The sequence below is a fragment of the Podarcis melisellensis genome (genome assembly GCF_964234715.1).
Source record: "Podarcis melisellensis genome assembly, chromosome: 17".
Lineage (NCBI taxonomy): Eukaryota > Metazoa > Chordata > Lepidosauria > Squamata > Lacertidae > Podarcis > Podarcis melisellensis.
Genome location: NC_138534.1, coordinates 3642299 through 3664784, shown reverse-complemented (window position 1 = coordinate 3664784; position 22486 = coordinate 3642299). Strand labels below are relative to the sequence as shown.

The following is a 22486-nucleotide window of genomic DNA, read 5'->3' as shown; positions in this document are numbered from 1 at the left end:
AACCTCTCCACTCTGAAGGAAATCAGCCCTGAGTGCTCACTGGAAGGACAGATCCTGAAGCTGAGGCTCCAAGACTTTGGCCAGCTCATGAGAAGAGAAGACTCCCTGGAAAAGCCCCTGATGTTGGGAAAGATGGAGGGCACAAGGAGAAGGGGACGACAGAGGATGAGATGGTGGGACAGTGTTCTCAAAGCTACCAGCATGAGTCTGACCAAACTGCGGGAGGCAGTGGAAGACAGGAGTGCCTGGCATGCTCTGGTCCAAGGGGTCACGAAGAGGCGGACACGACTAAACAACTAAACAACAACAACAGTAATGCTTCTGAATACCCATTCCTGGAAACCATAGAAAGGGTGAGGGCTCTTGTGCTTGGGTCCTGCTTGCCAGATTCCCACACGAATCTGGTTGGCCACTGAGAACAGGATCCTGAGAACAGGCTCTCTCCTTCTGTTCTTAAGCATGAGAGACTGTGGGGACTGCCTGCCTATTCTGCCCACCCAGCCCTGCCCAAAGCCTGGTACCTTCAGTGGGGGAGGTCTTGAGTCTCCTGCAGAGCCCATTGACATCAGTGTAGGTCTCCTGGACTTTCTGGATTGCCTCGGCGCCACGCAGCTCCATGAGGGAGCGCAACTCCGCCAGGGTGCAGCCGAAGCCGCCCGCATGGTTCAACTCTCGCCGTTGGCTTTTGGGGTAGAAATCCACGGAGCTGTTGGCCATGTCTCCCATGGTGGAGGTGAAGCTGCAGCTGAGCTGAGCTACGCTGGGCAAAGGTGTGGGGAAAGGGGGCAGGGGGTGAAGAGTTGCCTTGGGCTAGCTCAGCCTGGTAGACAGAAGGAGAAACCTGTGGGGATGGAACAGGAAAAGCCGTTCATTGGAGGAAAAGGAAGTAATTCCAGGAAATAACTTTGTCCCCCCCCATGCCCTGGATAGTATCCTGCTCAGCTTCCCTGCTTACCTGCTCAGTCACAGTGGTGTCCTCTGTTCATCCTACAGAGCCCCAGATGGAGGAGCCACAAAGTGTTATAGAGGCCAGCCAGGGGACCAAGCCATGGAAGAGGCGGAGGAGAAGTCCTTGTCAGAGTGTGGCACCACAGGTCTCCCCACTGCAGAAAGAGAACCTGTCAGAAAGGCAACATGGGTGTTAGCAGAAAATTAAAAAGACAACCTTGCCATATACATGCATCTGCGCAAACATAACCTGGATGTTTCTCTCCCCCACCCCCACAGCCCCTTTCATTTATTAATCCCTTGTTTGTTTGTTTGCTTATTTCCAGTATGGCCCTCTACATCCCAAGGTGTAGCGTCCTGGGTTCGAATCTCCCCATGACCATGAAGCTCATTGGACCAGTCACAGTCTCTCAGCCTGAAATACATCACAGAATTGTTGTGAGAATAAAACGGTGAGGAAGGGGACCATGCATGCCACTTTGGGCACCTTGGAGGAAAGGTGGGATAAAAATGTGATAAGTAATATACAAATAACAGTTTAATAAACAAAAGCTACTACTTGTTTATAGAAGGAATGGCCATCTTTAATATTTTCTCCCATTTCCTGTAATACACCTGAGATACTTTCTCTCTCTCTCATGCACTAATCTTGCTAGGTCAATTCATCACCAGTGGCCAGTAGTTGACAGTAGGTCACATCCATGTTCATAACAACTTATATTCATTTGAGTCGATTCTGTGATACTGTAACACACTTGCCTGCTATCTCTTGCTCTGCTTGGTAACACACACACACACACACACATTTTCTCCTTCTCTTTCCATTCATGATAAACCCATTCACTTAAAACAAAAAACAAAAAATTCCTTCCAGTAGCACCTTAAAGACCAACTAAGTTAGTTCTTGGTATGAGCTTTCGTGTGCATGCACACTTCTTCAGATACCACACTTATCTGAAGAAGTGTGCATGCACACGAAAGCTCATACCAAGAACTAACTTAGTTGGTCTTTAAGGTGCTACTGGAAGGAATTTTGTTTTGTTTTGACTATGGCAGACCAACACGGCTACCTATCTGTAACCATTCACTTAAGATTCACTTCATTCACTTCATGCATCTGACAAACTGAACTGTGGCCTACAAGGTTTCTGCCAGAAAAATTTAGTCTTTACAGTATTAAATAATACTATTCCTTCTAAAAATATTACAAAACTCTTTGTTCTAAAACCTTTCCCTTGATATGCTATTTCTCTGCATGCAGAGTGTTTTTTGAGGGCACACATAAACATGAACACACACCTGTAGCTGAAGTGATGTGCTCCAATGAAATTATCACTCATTTCCATTGAATGTGTGAACTTGCCCTCATTAGACCTCAAATGTAAACCAAACTGGCCCCAGAGAGTGTTCTTTCCCCATAAACAGGTGGGAACTACATGCTTATTCCTGATTCTGAGGGAGGATTCCTTTACATAGTGTTTAGAGCAGGATGGGGAACAACTGCCGGGGTCCAGGACACAACTTTGTCCCCAGCTCAGGCAGTAAGCCTCATGGAGAGTCTGTAGGTTTGCATAAGTGCTGCCTGGGGCTGATCAACAAGGGGATGTCTCCAGTCCGCCCCCCCATGCTTTAAGAAGTTAAGCACAATATTAAACTTTAATTGTTACGTATTGATTAAGGAATATACTGCATGAATGCTTGCTGAATGCATGTATGAATGCATATTTTAACAGCTGGGTAACTGACACTCCTAAATTAAAGCTTTTAGATATCAAACAATCAATGTACCCACCAGTGTCTAAGGCTATAAACAAGATGTACACTGTCTGGGGCCTCCCAATCCAATGCTGCTCGCAGGATGCGATAGCAAAATAAAATAAATCTGCATTTATTAATATATTTTACTTTATTTTCTTCGCCTCCAAGATCCTGAATGAGTATGGCACAATAAGCTGCTGGAAAGGATGAAGAGCTGTCCAGGGTCCTGAAGCAGGTTCCTCAGCCCAAAGCTGTGCTTGGTGCTGATGCGGAGGAATTTAGACAATCTTTTATGGTGACTGTACTAGTATTCCCACAATGGAACTTCTGTGTGACTATTACTTGTGTAAATATAGTAACATGTCACAGACTAGTGAAATCGCAGCTCATCTCCTCCTGAAATTCCTCTGAAATATGGGGTGTTTTGGACATATACTGCTTGCCTATTAATACATTGGTTAACCTCTGCTTTAAGAATGTTCTCTTTGAAAAAGTTTTGAGAACCCAGATCTAAAGCAAAGATCTATCTTTCTTTGTCTTAAACACTTTTATCACTTCAGTTTTTGTATGTGCAGGGAGTTCCCATCCTCACCCCAAGATAGGACCAAACATGCTATTTCTCACCTGTAAGATACAGTCCAGGAAATGTTTACCCCTGAATCTGCTGACACTATAAACTGTATCTCATCTGTCACTGTTCATAAACCTGGCATCTCCACTGGTTCTACCATTACTGCCTAGCCCTGTTTTCATGACCTTGTCTCATTGCATAATCTTGTCTCATTTTAGCAAGGAGAACCCCCTGAACTCAGCTATAATCTGTTAGAATGCTCTGCATGTGTTACCGTAATTTCTGTTCTGCAAGATCTCATAGAATCATAGAATCATAGAGTTGGAAGAGATCACAAGGGCCATCGAGTCCAACTCCCTGCCAAGCAGGAAACACCATCAGAGCACTCCTGACATATGGTTGTCAAGCCTCTGCTTAAAGACCTCCAAAGAAGGAGACTCCACCACACTCCTTGGCAGCAAATTCCACTGTCAAATAGCTCTTACTGTCAGGAAGTTCTTCCTAATGTTTAGGTGGAATCTTCTTTCTTGTAGTTTGGATCCATTGCTCCGTGTCCGCTTCTCTGGAGCAGCAGAAAACAACCTTTCTCCCTCCTCTATGTGACATCCTTTTATATATTTGAACATGGCTATCATATCACCCCTTAACCTCCTCTTCTCCAGGCTAAACATGCCCAGCTCCCTTAGCCGTTCCTCATAAGGCATCGTTTCCAGGCCTTTGACCATTTTGGTTGCCCTCCTCTGGACACGTTCCAGCTTGTCAGTGTCCTTCTTGAACTGTGGTGCCCAGAACTGGACACAGTACTCCAGGTGAGGTCTGACCAGAGCAGAATACAGTGGCACTATGACTTCCCTTGATCTAGATGCTATACTCCTATTGATGCAGCCCAGAATTGCATTGGCTTTGATCTGATGCATGAAGACGTTCCCTTTTGTAGGAGATGAGGAGTCAACAATGGCACTGTAACCATGCAAAATTATAAAATGCTCTGAAGACCATAAGACAAACCAATACTTCCTAAAATGAATTGTGTTTGAGGGAAGCATGTTGCTGAATGTCTTGTGCCAAGTGATTCAGGTGTGTGTGTTTCCCCAGAAGAGACACATTCCCATCCACCTGACCCCCCCCCCCCGTCGCCACTAGAATCAACCTTATCTCTGCTCTTGTAATTGTAATCAACAGCCAAGAGTTAAGTAACTGGGTGTTGTGTTATGCACACTCAACAGGGCTTTGGGCTTGGGCTTGTTGAACAAGCATTGCCATCAGCAGAATGCCACAAAGCAAACTGCTTAAAAACTGAAGGGAATTGTAAAAGCAGCTTGTGACATTGGACAGGAGGAAATCACCACTGTTCAAGGTGGGGGGAAGTGAAAACCCCCACATGGTATGCCCAAACACTCAAATTTACAAAAATATATAGCAATTACTTTGATCCAATACGTAAGCTGGGTAAACCTAATCCCTTCCTATTTCCCCAAAATTCGTGGAAACTGAGCTGTCTTCACATACTCAACCAGGCATGTGGGAGCTCATTTGTTAAGGTGTGCCCCCCTGCAGGTGTGCTATGTGTGCAAACTCCAGGAACCACTTGGGCAATGCCAGTCGCATGGGCTCCCTGCATGACTGGATGAGTGTCTGAAGGAGGCCTAATTCAGGGGACAGATTCCAAAGCCATGGCCAGGGCTGTAGGAACACTGCTATTCTGCATAATGAGAGGAACTGTGCAGAGCTGGCTATTGGATACCAACTGGAGCGGCTGATAGAGCTCTTTAGTGGTCAGTGGGTGGCGCTTCAGTCTCCTTTGCATATCTCTTTGTTCCTTCCCAGTAGCAGCCAGAGTGGTGGGGAGGGGCAACCCTCCTGCCATCAGCATTATCGCAGTTCACATGGGCAGGGCTGGGGCGGGGTGGCAGTGAGGTCGCAGCTGTGTGGGTGCACTGACAGGGATGCTGGTTTGGCTCTGCCGGTGCATCTGCACAGCCCAGACCTCACCACAATGCTGCTCCACCAGAGCCCCGTTCAGCGAAGCTGCACCGATGCTGGTGATGGGATGGCTGTTCTGTAGTCCTGTCCCACCACACAGGTTGCTATCACTCTTCCCCGTCACTTCCAGAAGTAGATATACAAATGACACAAAATAAAAGAAACCATGTAAAGGTGCTTAATTTACACAGATTGCAGATATCAGCTTTTCTTGGCACAGAACTGGGGTTACCTGGATGCAGAATTTTGCTTATTTTAGCACACACAGCCCTGGTCATGCTTGCACTTGGATCTCCTCCCTTCTCTTGCTTCTGGTTGGTGGAGTTGACTGAATGGGAATTCGAATCTTTAAACAAAGTCCTTTGCAGCTGCCTAGTAACTGGATGACATGCTCCTTAACCACTTCCAGATCAGCCCCAAATGGGTGGGAGTGCATCCTGCCGTTGCTAAGAAACCATACAAGGCTTCTCCCCTAGTGTTGCAGTTTCTGCCAGAGATAGAAAAACAGCAATTGCTCATTGGCATGTATGCATATCTCCTCATACCCTAGTAATGAGCCAAGGCTCAGTAACTAATCAACCAGGTCTCAAAAGATGCTTAAATTGGGAGCCTCTAGACCTGCACTGGACTACAATTCCCATAAACCCTGACCGTTGGCCATGCTGGCTAGGGATGATGGGAGTTGGAGTCCAACAACATCTGGAGGACCACAGATTTACCATCCCAACCAAAAGCATACACAGTGATCAGTTTGTAACGAATTTAGCATAAAGTCATCTACCTTACCATTACACGTACATCATTTTGTTAATTGCTTTCTATTTGTTATTGCTCAGGTTTTTTAAGAACCCAATTATATTATAAGGTGCATATTTTTTTTCTGAGAGTGGGTGATACACATTTCAGCTGCTGAGCTCCCAAAATACTACCAATAGATATAAAGGGATTAAACAGCTGGACATTTCTGTAATAATACCTAAGAAATTATTTCAGTAATACATCTTTAATACTGCAAATACTAATGAAACAGTCTTTTCCTTCATTACAACCTCAAAAGCTATGTAGCAATTTCTAGCATATTTTATTGATCTTATATGGGCTCAACCACTATTGATAATGGATTTCAAAGACACCTTTTTAAAAGCCCAAACAACTGATGAGGAACAATATTCCATTTGGTAGCCTGCCAAGGTGATTTAGAGAACAGGGTGCTGAATTCAGTACTGGGGGAAATTGTTTCCAAATCTTAACCAGGAATCTCACTCAGTGACTTTGGATCAGTCATTATCCTCTCCATCTACCCTGCCCTGAAGGATTGTTAAGAGCAACACAGCCAGCCCAACACATTTTTCTACCTGGGGCAGAACAGCAAACAGTACCTGCTCCTCAAGTCCAGGTGTATAGGACCCTAGACTGGCCAAGTTATTTTGGCACCCACGGCAGAAAGTCCCATAAGTGCCATTCATCCCATGGGAGTAAAAATAGAGCAATCAACGAAAAGGTAACATTGGCTAGTTTTTCATGGCACCCAGACTCTGCTGCCTAAGGGAATGAAATGGAGAAAATCGCGATCCAGCTGCCCTGAACTCCTTGGAGAAACAGATAAAAATGTGGTGAATGAATAAACAACACTACTATTCCATGTTCCATGTTCCAAAAGTAGGGGAACTTATGTAGAGAGTTGAGGAGAGCTTCCCCGCTTTTGTGGCTATCTTTCAGTCCCTAATGAAGGCTGGGCCATAAATGCCTAAAATAAAATACATCGGTATCAACTGAAGGTATGAATGGACTAGTAACTTTTTGCAAACCCATTTACAAGGCTGAGCTAAATAAAGAATGTGCAGTAGGCAGCTGGGAGCAATGAGGGATACAGGAATGTGGACTTTTAAGGCCTGCAGCTCATGCCGGAATCTGTTACAAGGACAAACATTAAATCCTAAAGTGCCCCCTGAAGGTACAGTATATAGAGATGTTCTCTCACTTCTGTTTGTTGAGTGCCCAACTGCTTCTGGATTCAGTCCCATCATATAACATTCACAAAGCATCCTCTTGAAAACAGCCACACCTGAATAATTCTGAATTTTTAGCATCCATTTACAAACAACTAAATTTTTGCTGCTGCACTAGTACCAGGAAATCCTGAATTCCTGGACAGGTGTAACTTGAATACAGAGCTAACTCATGCTCTGGCAATTTATGCACACACCTGCCCCCCACATTACTTGCTCTTTGTGGGGCTGCCCTTGAAAATGGCCTTGAAACTTCAACTGGTGCAGTAGGCGGCTGCCAGACTGCTAACCAGCTCTGGCAGCTGGAATCATTCTGGAATACTTGTACTGGTTATCTATACACTTCTAGGCCAAATTCAAGGTGTTAGTGATGACTTATAAAGCCCTGAATGACTCGGGACCTGGATAGCGAAAGGAGCGCCCCTCCCAGAACTAGATCTCCCGTGTTTAAGATCTTTATACTGTGGTGTGGGAAGGGGCCTTCTCTTTGGTGATGCCCTGTTTATGTCACACACTGAGGGACAGTTGTTGCTGACTCTGCCTTTGTTTGTTCTAACTTAAGCTGTAGCTGTATACCAAGGCTTTAAAAAGATGTTAGTTCAGACAGGATTACGGCAGAAGGAAGGAAATATTCTGCACAGCAAGGATGGGGAACCTTTGGCTCTCCAGATGTTGCAGGGCTACAATCCCCATAATCCCCACTGGCTGAGCTGATGGGAGTTTGAGTCCAGCAGCATCCCGAAGGCCACAGGATCCCCACTCCTGTCCTACAGTCTTAAAGGCAATAACTGCTGTTATTATTAATATTTTATCTGCTCTGCCATTCTGGGTAGTGCATTGTTGTTCGTATTAAACCTTTGTGGTTTTTAAAAAATCCAGTTTCAGTACATGTTAAACATAAATTTAAATTTTACCACAAAACAGGTATTGAAATGTGTAATTCGTGTCAATATTTGAATTTCCAAATGTGTTTTATGCTAAGCTAAATTATGTATCTTTTTAATGCATTTTGATCCATTATTTGAGATGGGAATTGTATATCACAAAATTCAGAGAAGTGCAAAATGTGAAAGGCAAATATGTTCCAGTCCATCATATGCAAATGGGCTCAGTTCATTTAAAATTCTCCCTTATTCCTGGACACAAAGAGGCTGCTACTTCCTAACCATGTTTGTAGCTAGGATATCCAGTCTAGATTTCTGTTTCACATGAGCTTCTGCTTTTCTGCTTAAGAGAAAACTCTTTGCCGTCACCAAGGGTCATTCTTACACTCGTGAAAATGGCCATATGCAGTCAGACCAGTGGCCTAGTTAACCCTGTTGTCTGTTGACAGGGACCACACAGAGATGACAGGCGGACTCTCAAGCAAGGCAAGGTTCTCAATTTGGACCCCTTCCCTGTTATTAGTCTCTGCCCCCTGGTATTCAGAGGCATACTATCTCTGAATACCTTTCATAAACCTATCTTCAATTTGTTTAAAAGCCATCACAATGCCATGTAGGCCTGAGTTCCTCAGGACAAATTAAGCACTGCATGACGAAGCATTTAGCCATCTTTGAAACGGTTGTTTTCACTGTGAAAAATGATGTGACATATATGTGCTATGAAATAATAACAAACTATTTAAAGTTTTACTAGTGGCAATCTGTTGGCTTTGCTAATAAAGTTTTGATTTGATTACTAGTGGCAATCATTTGTTCCTATTATTATTATTATCAGCAGCAGCAGCAACAGCAGTAAGGCAGATTAGAAGGCACCTCCATAAAGTGAATGCAGCGCGTCACGGCTCAGTGTCAAACTGCAGAGACACAGAACAGGTAACCTGATACCTTTTATTGGACCAACTTTCACACACATACACCAAAAGAAGTTTGTCCAGCAAATCTCTTTCCTCATCTCTTTCCTTGGAACCAATAGATCAATAATCTTTGCAACTTGCTGGGAGGAGGTAACAGGCAGCATTCCACTAGAATGGCACCATTTCGTAATGACTTGAGTGAAGGAAACTCATCTGGTCTTTCAGATAATTAAAACATATAAATGTTGCTAGTCGCAACGACTGCAGAGGATGTGATTTTAAATCTAAAATTATTTTGGTTTATTTGAACACCAGGCTGGAAGCAATAAAATTAAATTGAGCACATTCAAACCATTACATATGAGAAATAAAAAGAAAATGACCAACAGTTATCTTGGCTTAGGAGCTGCTGTGGAATATCATATGTAAGCTACAAGGAAATATGAGCACCATTTAGGGCTTAGCTGGACTATTGCATCTGTTTTGGTCAACATAATTTAAGGAGCAAACAAGCAAATTTGAGATTATTTGTGTTAGCAGCAAGGATTAGAAATGGTTTGAACATGAGAATAGTGAAATATTATTTATTTTATTTCATAAAATTTATATACCACTTGACTGTAAAAAACCCAAAAAACCCTAACCCTCAAAGCACTTTATAACAAGAAAAACAAACAATGACATTATCGGTAAAAACCATTAAAACAACTATTTTAAGCATTCAAATTTCCCCAACCCCATATTCAGGTGAATTGTTCTACAGGGTAGTCTGGTTGGCAAAGGTTGCTCTGGGGTTTCAGTGAGAAGGGGGGGGGGGAGATGCTGCTCAGGATGCAGGGCCGGCCCACCCATGAGACAAGGTGAGACAGCTGCTTCAGGTGACAGGATCCACAGGGGCAGCAGATCCCAATGCAGATCTTTCTTTCCCCTCTTGCTCCTGATGTAGACCTTCACTCCCCACTTCTTCTCTAGCAGGGAGAGCGGAGGCATTTTGTCGTTTGCCTCACGTGCCAAAATGTCTCAGAGAATGTTGGGCAAAGGGGTATTGAGAAGCTTTCGTTGGGGTGTTATTTTTGCTGTTATTTGAATTATGTTTTTGTATTGTTAAGGTTTGCTATGAATGATGAGAGATTTGTTTGATTTTATTATATGATTCTCAATGAGAATGTTTTCATTAACATATTATTTGAATATTTAAATGTTGCCATATTTTGTAATTGCAAATCATGTAATCCCCCCTCCCCTTGTTGTAAACCACCTTAAGCATGGGAAAGCAACATGCAAATAAATGGGGATGTTTCTTGGAGATGCTGGGGGTCAATCCTGGGACCTTTTGCATGCAACCTGCGATGCCCTGCCACTCAGCTGTGGCTCTTGCTGGGTTGCAGCCTGCAGGTTTTTTCTATAGAACAAAAGGTATGTAGGTATCTGCACAGGTGTGTATTGATGCGCAGGTGGGCATGCAATTGAATAGATTTGATACCGATCAATGTCTGCTTGAGGAGCCTTATGGCCAAAGAGCAGACCCAAAATGTTATAGATAAATAAATATTGTGTGGCCAGATCTTCTGGGCACCTCAGTGGAGGAATCTGGTCATTGGTGTGGGCTGTCACAGCAGCCCTGTGGGGCCCCCTCCCCTGTCAGGAAGGGGCGCTATTAGAGTGGAGCACCCAGAAGATGGAGAGAGTGGGCAAGAGTTGCAGGAGGAAGAAAAAGGGAGGGAGGGAGGGAGGGAGGCAGACAGATGGACCAATGGAGGAGGAGCAGCAGAGCAAACCTGACCCCAATGGCCACGTAAGAAGTCACTGGCAGAGTGTGAAAAGTGACAAAAAGCAAACTTTTTGAGTTTCTGGTCCATGGTCTCTCCCAGCTTTAGAGGCTCCAATACACCTCCTTGCCAAGGGCGCAAGGGAGCCCAATACACTTCTGTTGCTGTTTGATCCATCTGAGCGCTAAAGAGCAGTTTCCCTGGGGGAAACAGTGGGACGAGAGAAAATGTGAAAAAGCCCTAAGTCTAAGTCAGCTTCCCAGGCTCGTAATGGCATAAGAATTGGCCAGGCTGTTCTCTCCCTCACCCCCTTCTGGTCAACTGGCTACCCTATTTATATCCAGCAGCATTGATGGTGGTTCCCGTGGCCTCCCCTCCCCCTTTATAGCCACACAACAACCCTGCGAAGCAGATGAATCGGAGAGGTCGGGACTGCTCAGGCTTTATGGCGGAGCAGACGTGCATGAATCAGGGCCTCAGAGCTGACTCACTACCATACGCTACTCCACACTGGCTCAGAATTCACTGCTTCTGCTGGGGGCTTTTCAAAATTAAATCTGGCAATCTTAGCTAAATATGTCCATTATACTGCTTTCTGCCTGATTTCAATCCACATCAAGGTCTGAGTGACCACTCAGACTTCCTCCTGTTTCTGAAGTCCAGAGGTGAGAGTGTAGGTCCTTCACTGGGGTTGGCACCCAACCTGTGTAAGACAGAATTGTCCCTTATTCCAATGTAAAATGCTATGTCCTGTATTGATTCAATACAGGATGCAGTTTATATTTCCCCTACTTCCTCTGCACTCCCTCTTCCTCCCTCCCCTCCCCTCCCCCGCCCCCGCTCTCTCGCTTCTTTTCTTTTTTCTCCTTGCTCCCTCTCCTCATCCTGCAAGGAGGAGGGCAAGGCTTTCTTGTTGCCTCTTCTTGAGCAACAGGTTCTGAGTCTCTAGAAACAAACGGTTTTGTGTCACTGTAGCTCAAAAGCCCCAATTCTGAACGCGATCTGCATGATATTTGAGAGAGGAGGAGCGAGAAGTCACTCCCCACAAGGCATGTCCTCCCCCCCACCCTTAATGTTTTGGTTTTTTTGCTAAAGCGCCACAACTCACATGTTGGGAGGCTCCTCCAACTAGCCTGTCAGGGAGAAGGGAATATATTTGTATGAAAAAGCCCTCCATTGTGAGAACCTGCAGTCTGAAGTGACAAAAGTCCAGATGCAGGTACCGTATATCCTTCAACTATCATGAGGCAGCTGTTTCCAGAACGGGGACTTAGCTTGGCTTCCATGCCTTCTCCTTCCACACCACAGGGCTTGCACATCCAGCTCCCTTAGGCAACTGTCCATACCACTAGCAGAGCCATTAACAGGCCATTAACACTTTAAGGGATGCTTCTTCCACAAACCTTACAGGAGAGAAAGTAAACATGGTGCTCTCCAGCTGTCCTGGACTTCAGCTCCCATCATCCTTGACAGACTGGCCAAGCTGATGAGAGATATAGTTCAGCAACCTCTGCAGATCCCGGGTGAGGAGAAGCACCATATTCTTACAGTAACAACACCAGGTTTATTTAAGGATTCCAGTTACGGTAACTCCTGTTCTTATTCAAACTGCAATAGCTTATTCAATGCAATAGCTTAAATTGGACAGTACTAAATTGCATTCATGGGCATCATGTGAGTATGATTGCTAAACCATTCTGCTGTAAGGAATAGTTTTAGTGAAAGACACTGCAACCCCTAAACTGGTAAAGGGGTAGTTGGAAGGGCATAATGCCCTAGGAAGGCCTGTGAGCAATTTGGCAGGGTTCGCTCATGTCTCGCCCTCATTTATCCTCAGGTTTAGTTAACACAGTCAACTGAAAGAGGCAGAAAAACTTTTTCCAGAAGTCTACCAATTTAGATTATGGGTGAGGTGGGGTGGAGGATAAGAAGGATGTTAAATGTTTGAATGGCACTCTGCCATGGAGCAAAGCAGCACTGCTGCAGCTGGCAATGACTGACACCACCTCAGATTCCCAGAGAATGGCCTAGAATTGAATCCCATGGTGCAGCCTTCCAGCTCACTATTTCTCTCTCTGAGCCAAACTGCACATTGGCTCCACATTTTTCTGCCATCCCTGCTGCCTAGCTCAAGGGCTAAAGAGACAAACTCCAATGGGTGTTACATTCCAAAAACTGGAGAGAGGTTCTTAGTTATCAGGAACGCATCTCCTGCAGTTCGCTTTCACTGATGAAAAATGATCATTAGTAAGTAATAAAGGATGGTCAGCCAACATCCCCACAGCACCTTCCGGACTGCAAAAGTTGCCAGAGCTGGGATCTGTGTGAGCTCCCTGTTCACCCTGTGGTTGCTTCCTTTGTTCTCAGACCACAGCCAGGTACGGCCATCTGCCAGGCCAAATGTGGAGATATACTTTAGCTTGCTTAGCTTGCTCTGAACACCAGCTACACCTGGCGAATAAGAAGGTGTGCATTCACTAAGCTTTTAAAGTACTCCTGCAGGTTTAAGAACAACATATAGTTTATTTCCTCAGAGTGCTGCTAGTTCTGGAAACTCACTAGTTGTGCACACACTGACGCATGGGAACAATTAAATGGGCATATGCACTAGGCATGCATGCAAACAGAGGCATACCTGGACCCCCTTGGCAAGGAGCTGTATTGGTACCTCACCCCCATCCCTTGTGCCCTTGGCAAGGAGCAGCCTGGGAAGTGTGCAGATAGCATACTCCTAGCCCCTCTGGAGAGGTGCGATTTTTGCACCGGCTCTGGGCCTGCACCCTTGGCAGGTACCCCCCTGCATGCAAAAGACACATATCCCTCTTCTTGACTACAATGTACAAATAACATTGCTGCCTACCTATCTCCCTGTTTATCTGCCCAGCATCTACTGTATATATTAACACACTGCACACTGTTAAAATATTTTTTGCCATTTGTTCTTGAATATATACAAGAAAGGGCCTTTAAACTTGGTTGAAAATCTCACCACTGCTTTTAAAATCTCACCTTTGCTTACAAATGAAATCTAAAATGGCAGATTTGCAAGTAGGTATTCCAATGAAAGATGCTCACACAGTTATTTGGTAACCATGGTGAGCAGCCTGAAACAGAGTCAAAGGAAAGGCTGAAGGGGGGCGGGGGCGAGATTGAGAAAAAGCTGAAGCAAGCCAGCAAGTCAGGTAAGGCCCATCATTGATGGTGGACCACCAATGATTTGCAGCCCTGACTTTTAGCCTATTCTGTCAAGCATAGATTCCCCCACAACCCCGAGAGCTGTTTATACAACACACTCTCTTAGTCTCTGTTATTTATTTTAACTGTCCTTCTTAATAACTGTTAATATTGCTGTATTTGTCAGGTTTGATTTTTAGATTATTATAACCCATGGCTCTTCCAGACGGTTTTCAGGTGGGATACAATCACATAATGACAAATGCAGGTTGTACACTTGTATCTGACTGTGAACCCCCTTCCCCCAAAACCAGGACTTTTTGCAATCTGGAAAGTGACAGAGAAACTTGTTGGAAAGTGTGAGCTAAGACTGGCTTTGATGCAGCACCATTTAACCTTCTCACAAACAGATCAGAATGAACATTCATTAAATAACCAACATTGCCTGATCTCCCTGTACACAAATCAGGATAAAAGCTCATTAAACAGGTTGTCTGGAAGTGCCCCGTCCCAAATATGACATGATCTACAGCAAAATATGCCTCAGTGGGAATCACAAAATTACATATGCTTTGAGACTACAGATCCTGTGGCTGAGCATGACTTAGGGTGAAAAATATACGTATGTGAGGATATGCCGCCTCAAGAATACAACCCCATGTACATCACTACATTACGCATATAAGAGACTTATGTGGGAGGCAAAAAAACCCAAACAAATGATTGCAAGTGGAGAGCAAGAATTGCCTCCAGGGACCCTCGTTCTGTTTCTTTTAGACTATAGAACACCAGCAATGCTCACTGAAAGGAAATTCCAGGAGAGCCCTTTATAGTGTCCTTGGAAAGAAGAAGAGTGCTGCAGATTTCTAGTGCTTTTGCCACATCATCTGAAAAGCATGCTCAGCATTTTGTGACGTTTTAGTCAGTCCTAAAAAAGGCATAACACACTATAGATCTTGAAAGTTTTCTTATGGACCAACATGGCTGCTTTGATTCTTGTAACAACAACAACAACAACAACAACAACAACAACAACTCCTATTATTCAGTCAATAAAAAGTCTCCAAGTGACCCCCTATCTGGTTTACATTCTGGAAGAAGCAGGCAGAGAACAAGACAGAAAGTTATAGTTGTTAAAGGAACATCATCTCCCCAAAAGTAACACCACTTAAGAGACAGTACTGGTATTTAGCAGTATCTAAACATATGAAGATGAAAGAAAGAAAGAAAGAAAGAAAGAAAGAAAGAAAGAAAGAAAGAAAGAAAGAAAGAAAGAAAGAAAGAAAGAAAGAAAGAAAGAAAGAAAGAAAGAATATACACCATGCCTTCTCTCCTCTACCACCACTACACCAAACAACCTTGCTTGGTAGCCAGATGCTGTTCAACTACAACTTTGATCAGCCTCGGTCAGAATGGCCACTAGGCAGGGATTATGGAAGTTGTAGTCTGGCAACACCCGGAGGGCTACCCCTCATCTGACCTGGTGTAAATGTAAGCGCTTCTTCCAATCTCATTCGCCTGAGCGGCAAGATCTGCAGACAGTGGAGCCCTGTACAGCTTGCAATATTGTTTTGTGGCATTTTGGCTGGTCTAAGAAAGACAGTGTGTATATCTGTGTTGTGTATTATAATGTTTTAATTATAGGTGATATAATATGTTTTTTGGAGATCTGTCTGTTTTATGTTTGTTTTTGGCTATAACCTGTATTTGGTTGACAAATAAAATCTGATACTGATGAAATTGCCCTAATGCAGATTTCTTTTGGAATCTTTCTTCTGGGCCGAGGCCTTTACATTTGACTTCACACTTTACGGCTCTCCTAGATTCTGAGGCAGGGGGGTAAAGGTGTCCCTGGGAGGGCCATTGGCTAAATGGGCTTCAGATGAGGGCAGTGAGGGCACTTGGCACTCCATTCCCTGCTGGGGCCTCCTGTTCCACAACCCCTGTACTCCCAGGGAGCTCTTGCTATAATTAACTTCAGCCAGCTGGAAATTCCGCTCATCTGTTCCTATGAGCTCTATTTCCTTGGCCACCTTCTCAGAAGCTTGTAAAAATAATTATGCAAAGGGAAAAAACCTCAAGAATCAAGCAGTGGATAGAGGACTCCCAAGGGTGTGTGAATGCGAAAGTGTGTGTGTGTGTGGGGGGTTATTCTCTAGAATATTGCTTTTCTGAATTAAAAGGCTAGCTAGCACAAGTTTCCAAACAGGCACAGCTTGGAATTTGTCATGCTGGAATGTCACTACGACTCTGACCAGGAAGGATGCCATCATGTCAGAGATAGCTCAGCCGAGGAAGCCCTGAAACAAAGCAAGGGGAGGGGAGGAGAGGGGAGTGAAGTTGGGGGCACATTCGTTGATTTATTAAATTTAAATCCCAACTTTTCCTCCATGGAGATTAAGCGGGCAGACATGGTTCCTGCCTTCTGATCCTCTCAACAATCCTGTATAGCAGTAAGGAGGGTGAAACAAGGAATTATTCTGGAAATCCTTGTCAAGATTCTGTGGAACTGTAGTAAGCTCCCATTTGGATTTTATGAACATGCAAAGACATATGTGGAACAGAAACTAGCAAATATTTGGACTCTATGCATGAACTGATCTATTGGGACTTCTGTTTACTTTGTTGTACTTTATGTGTTTATGTGCGAGAGAAATATTTGATACTGTGATAAATACAGAAGAGCATTGTTTATGTGAATGCAAAACAAAACAAAACAATCCTGTATAGCGGGATGACCCATAGTCGCCTTTGACTGTACTTAACCATCCCAGGGTCCTTTGCCTTACCTTTAGGTTAGGCTGAGACTTAAGTCCCTGGCACATGGTCACCCAGTGAGCTTTGTAGCCAAGGGAGGACTGAATCCAGTCCTAGTCCAGCACTCTGCTCACTATACCAGAGATTAGGAACATGTGGCTATCTAGATATTGTTCAGTTCCAACTCCCATCAGCCTAAGCCAGGATGGTCAGTGATCGAGGATTCACGGGGAAAGCTTCACCTATGGGATTTCTACCTGGCAGGCAGGTATTTCTACCCATTAAACCGGGGTGCCTGACCTGTAGTCCTCTATATGTTGCTGAACTACAACTCCCATCCTCAGTGGCCATTGGCCATGCTGGCTGGGCTGATAGCCCAGCAACATTTGGAGGGCCACAGAATCTCTGCAAGAAATACAGGTGGCAACTTTACTGAGCCTTATCATTTGAAATAGGTTCTGGAGCTGAGATGTGGCAAGCTCTGGTTCAAGCAAGCATTGCTGCTCCGCCACCAGGGCCACAGCCTCCCATCTCTGCCCATTTGAGTCTCTGTGTTTGTTGCCTTGCCTTTCTTCCTAAAGTCCGTGGGCTGGGGGAGAGATGGAAATAACCCCGGGACAACGCTGTTCCCTGCCAAAGATGCCCCATCCCAAAGTACACTGTCCAATTGGATTAACGTAGGGAAATCAAGAGAGTGCACTGCTGTTGTGCCTTATTTTATTTACATGACTCATTCACATCAGATTTGGATTTCTCAGTACGTAGATGATTGAAGGGTTTTTATGCAAATAGTTATCACGACCAGATATATTTTAGCAAGTGTTCGAGAAATCTCTGAACATGTCTTTGACAGTTTTTCCGTAATAAAATATATTGTCGTGGGTGACCTTGGTCTCATAAACAAGGGCAATTCAGGTAACAGGGGTGGGGGTCCAGAACAAGCAACGCTGCATCATGCTGAATAATGTCTCAGCATCCCTGAGACAATCCTGGCACATAAAAGCTGAGCACATAAAACAGAGCAAGAATTCACTTGGAGAAGGCGCTCGGAGCAGAAATGACTGGACGTTTCTCCTGCAGCTCCCCCCGCCCTCCAGCGTTTGAAATAAATAGGGCATGCCGAAGATTCCTGTGCTGGTGCCACTCACCCTCTCCCTCCCCCACTCCACCCGCCGCCCCATATCTCTATATTTGCAGAAGGGTGTTTCCCAAAGTGGGACATCTGGCTTCCTATGACAAGTGGAGCAGCCCAGTAGGTAGGAGCAGATATCGACTCAGGGAAACTGCCGGTTGAGGAGTCTTTCCGCAGCACAGGGAGGCTGCGGGGTTGCAGAGGAGACCTGCTGGGATGGAAGACTGCAGAGCTTTGTCTGTCCTGTCTGGCAAGGCAAAGTCCCTGGCCAGGCAAAGGGGTGACTTTTCATTCCATGCCCTGGCGAATGGAAGCTGGTGGCAGGCTCACTTCCCAGACATTATGATCATGATTATTTCGATTTATAGCTTGCCCTTCCTCCCCAAGGAGCCCAGGGCAGCAGACACAGCAATAACAAACTTTGTTAAAAATTCTGAAAACAGTTAAAGGCATTTTGAAGAGAGTTTTAAAAACATTATAAGGACATTAAAAAAATTCTTTAATTTTCAGTTGCAAAAATACAAAGAACACTATAGCTTCATATTGTAAGTAAAACAGTTAATTCAGATTTGCCAGGAACAGCACCTTTTGGTAACCAATGCCTAGGTAAACAGGAACATTTAAAAATTTCTCCTGTCAATAGTGAAGGTGGCAGACACACCTCACTTTTGAAGGTCCCAAACTTGGAACCACTATCAGAAGGCCCTGTTACAAGTCAACACAAACCAGGCAGCCCTTAGTGAAGGCACCGCCAAGAAGGCTTGAGGTGGTTGATATTGGGGGAGGCCTGCTTTTAGATACTGGGTCCCAATATATGCTAGTGCTAGCACCCTGAATTTGGCCCAGTAGCTCCTTGTCAGCCAACACAGTACATTCCAGACCCAGGGTCCCACCAGGCAACAGTGCTTACTAGCACTCACATTCTGCACTAGCGGCAGCCTGCAGACTGTCTACAAGGGCAGCCCCACATGCAGTGCATGGGAGGAAGTCACCAGGGCATGGACAACGGAGACCACTCTATCCCAATATAGGAATGGCCATGGCTGGTGAACCAGTTTAGGCTGGGCATAAGCCCTCCTAGCCACATTTGACTCCTGTGACTAGTTGGAATCCAGACCATAAACCTGCTCCTTCAGCGGGAGGGCAGTTCCTCCCAGAAGAAGTGGTCACCTAATTCCCAGACATGGGAACCACCGACCAACAGCACTTCCGTCGGACTCAGTATTTGTTGGCTACCATCCAGTCCACCACTGCCTCTAGACACCTGCCCAACACCTTCACAGCTTCTCCTGATTCCAGAGACAAGGAGAGACCAATGTCCCTGTACTTCCAAAGCCCAGGGCTGGATCTAGACACATCAAAAAAAGCATTTCAAAAAAACTCGTTGCAAACCTCAAAGGGGGAAATCACGTTGGTGAAAGATGGAACTCCACAGCGCCATCTGGTGTCACGGTGTTATAACACATATTTATTTACTAATGCAGCTGAGTCCCAGGATGAGAGTTCCCAACATTTTCATATGGATATTAAATATCACACACTGCCCCCAAAGCCAAGGAACTGAGCAATGTTCTCCTAGTGCTACTTTCAGGTAGTGATTCTGCAAGTAGGAGTAGAACAACTGTAATACAGTCCTTCCAACTTCTATCTGAGAGGTTCCAGAACACCAATAGTGTCAAAAGCTGCTGAGAGGTCCATCTATCCATCCATCCATCCATCCACCCCCCCTTACATGCCTCTCCTGATGGCTCAGAGAATCAAGAGTATGCCCCCGCCTAGCCCCACACAGAGGTCAGATTAACCTTGTGCCTAATTTCCTTCGACCCACTCTGAGCCTCAGTCAGCCCAAACCAGCAGGCTTTACCATTCTTATGAAATTTCATCAAGGTTGGACTGAATCTGCAGTGGGAAGGAGTATCTCAAACAGAGAACAGCCACCACCAAGATCCAGTCTATTCCTGCTCTCTGAAGCTGGCAAGTGGTGTGTCCCATTAAGGCTCCAAGGGTGTAATCTTTTTCTCAGTTTTAAAAAGCAACTGTAAGGCAGCCTCAGGTGGAGAAAAACAACAGGAGAGGGTGGAAAATTCAAGAGGAAAAACACACAGCAGGTTAAGTACTCCTCTTACAGCTTCTGACCAGTCACTCCTCGCTCAAGATTGCAGCCTCTGAGGCCGCTTTGCATTAAGAAAATTAAAGTCAGAAGAATGTGACATGTATCTGTGAGTAATCTCTCTAGTCGTCTGATCTTTTGCAGATTTCAGAGCGCCATCATCATGTGCAGTTGGGACTTGATGGAAAGCTGTCTGTAAGGGAAGCTGTTTCTCCTGGGTTTTCCGGATTCAAATGACCCAGTTGCGTTTTCCAGGCCCTGCAGTTCGGTAGCCCTGGGCTCCTCAGTTTCCTTTACAGCTGGGACAAAGTGAGATGCTGAGAGAGAAGATGACACAGCTGACCTTTGTCTGACGGTGACAAAGCCAACTTTGACTGAGGTGCTTTTAATCTTGAACCATGCTATTATTAGCCAAACACCTTGTGATAGTGAAAGAGAATGAATGAACAGCATCTCCTTTCCCAGGAGAACATTCAGGTTGGCCATCAAACAAAATGGGGAGTGCAACAGGGAAGTTAGCAGTAGAAATAACCTTAACTCTGCCCCTGTGTTTCAGTCAGAGAATTGATTTGTCCCGTCCCCGCCCCGTCCCCCTGCCCCGTGAGACACAAGACTCGTTTTGATGCTGGGTGGTTTAGAAAAACAAAATGTTGCCGTGCTGCTGAGTACTCCTGTTCCACATTCCAGTGAGCCAGCCAGCCAAGCTCCCCTTCCAAGCTATACCATTGCATGTGGCTATACTTCAGGGTCTATTCCATTGCACCTCCCTCTTCCCTGCCCCCCTAACACAACAGTCAGCATTCTGTGGGCACTGAGCATGCCCAGTCCATGCTGGATTATATAGGGTTTTTATTTCCTTTTCTAAAGATACTTCAGCAAACAATGTAAACTCTCCTTGCCTGTTGATGACACTGTTTTGGCTGCATGACATGCAGACAAGAACTTGTAAATCTGTCTGTGCTTTGCTACCTAGAGCTTAAAGAGATGACCTTTCACACCCCTGCAGAAATGCATGCAGGCCAGGGCAAAATAAACAAATAAAGAGTGGGGGCATATTATGATGAAGGAACAAGCTTGTTCCACATATTAAATTTCTGAAGGAGAGAAAAAACTGACTTGCGAGGGGTCAGGAGAACCCTAAGAACTGCGTACAGGTGAAGGAGAAGGAGGGCGTCTGTCATGCTGCAGTGCTTGCGCAGGAAGAATGCTTGTCATAGCGTGACATTGAATCCCCCCAATATAATTAATCAGACCCTTCAACTGTCCCTATTTTCCAGGGACAGTCCTGGATTTACAGGAGCCGTCCTGGTTCTGAGTTGATCAGTGGAATGTCCCACTTTTCCTTAGGATGTCCCTGTTTTCATTGAAGAAATGTTGAAGGTTATGGAGCTATATGACCCCAGAGCCAAGGAGACAATCATTAGAAGACATCTGAAGGCAGCCCTGTATAGGGAAGTTTTTAATGTTTAATGTTTTATTCTGTTTTTATATATTTTGGAAGCCGCCCAGAGTGGCTGGGGCAACACAGTCAGATGAGTGGGGTATAATAATAATAATAATAATAATAATAATAATAATAATAATTGAATAGGACATCCCTATTTTCATCTGAAAAATGTTGGAGGGTATAAATTAATGGGATGAACAGACCTCCAGTAGAATGAACTTCTATAACCCAGGTTCAGTCAGCTGGTGGTTACAGAAGCATAGCATAATAGAATTGTACAGTTGGAAGGGACCCTGAGGATCATCTAGTCCAACCCCCTGCAATGCAGGAATATGCAGCTGTCCCATACAGGGATCGAACCTGCAACCTTGGCATTATCAGCACCATGCTATAACCACCTGAGCTATCCATCAGACCCAGCAAGCAATGGCCAACAGTCAGGGTGATGGGAATTGTTCAGCATCATCTTGGGGGCCTCAGGTTCTCCATCCCTGTCGTAAAGCAAGAGGAAATGGTCCTTCTCTTCCCAGAGCAAGAGAGGATGCTCAGGCGCAATGGGTCAGCAAACTTTTTCAGAAGGGGGCTGGTCCACTGATCCTCAGACCTTGTGGGGGGCCAGACTATATTTTGAAGAAAAAAAATGAACGAATTCCTATGCCCCACAAATAACCCAGAGATGCATTTTAAATAAAAGGACACATTCTACTCATGTAAAAACACGCTGATTCCCGGACCGTCTATGAGCTGGATTTAGAAGGTGATTGGGTCGGATCCGGCCCCCGTGCCTTAGTTTGCCTACCCATGGTGTACATCATCACTGCTCTAGTCCACTGAAATCCCTCAGTGTCATTCAGGCTCTGAGCCCTGCATTCTCTTTGCCGTGTTCCAAAATTTGCAGGATTTTTGGGGCTTCTGATTGTTCTGCACTCTCTCTCTCTCTCTCTCTCCTCCCCATCTAGTGCCAGGACTGGAGCAGTGAGTGGAAGCTGCAGTGATGCTGCCTGTGAAATATTAATGAGACTCTCTCTCT

The 22486-nt window shown here is 45.0% G+C and overlaps 1 protein-coding gene across 9 annotated transcripts in view; it reads right to left on the bottom strand.

The window, feature by feature from the left end:
• Positions 1-22486, bottom strand: part of ATP2B3 (ATPase plasma membrane Ca2+ transporting 3) — a 120481-nt gene that overhangs the window by 73069 nt on the left and 24926 nt on the right. For 8 of the 9 annotated variants that reach the window (XR_014163923.1, XM_081893821.1, XM_081893818.1 and 5 more), the window contains exons 2-3: positions 956-1118; positions 522-841 (exon numbers count right to left, since the gene is read on the bottom strand). Coding sequence is in view for 8 of the 9 variants with exons in the window: in XM_081893821.1 (XP_081749947.1) it covers positions 522-726 (205 nt within the window). In the remaining variant the exon portion in view is untranslated. Of the gene's footprint in view, positions 1-521; positions 842-955; positions 1119-5492; positions 5748-22486 lie in introns of all 9 variants that reach the window. The other variant, XM_081893815.1, reaches the window with a different exon arrangement.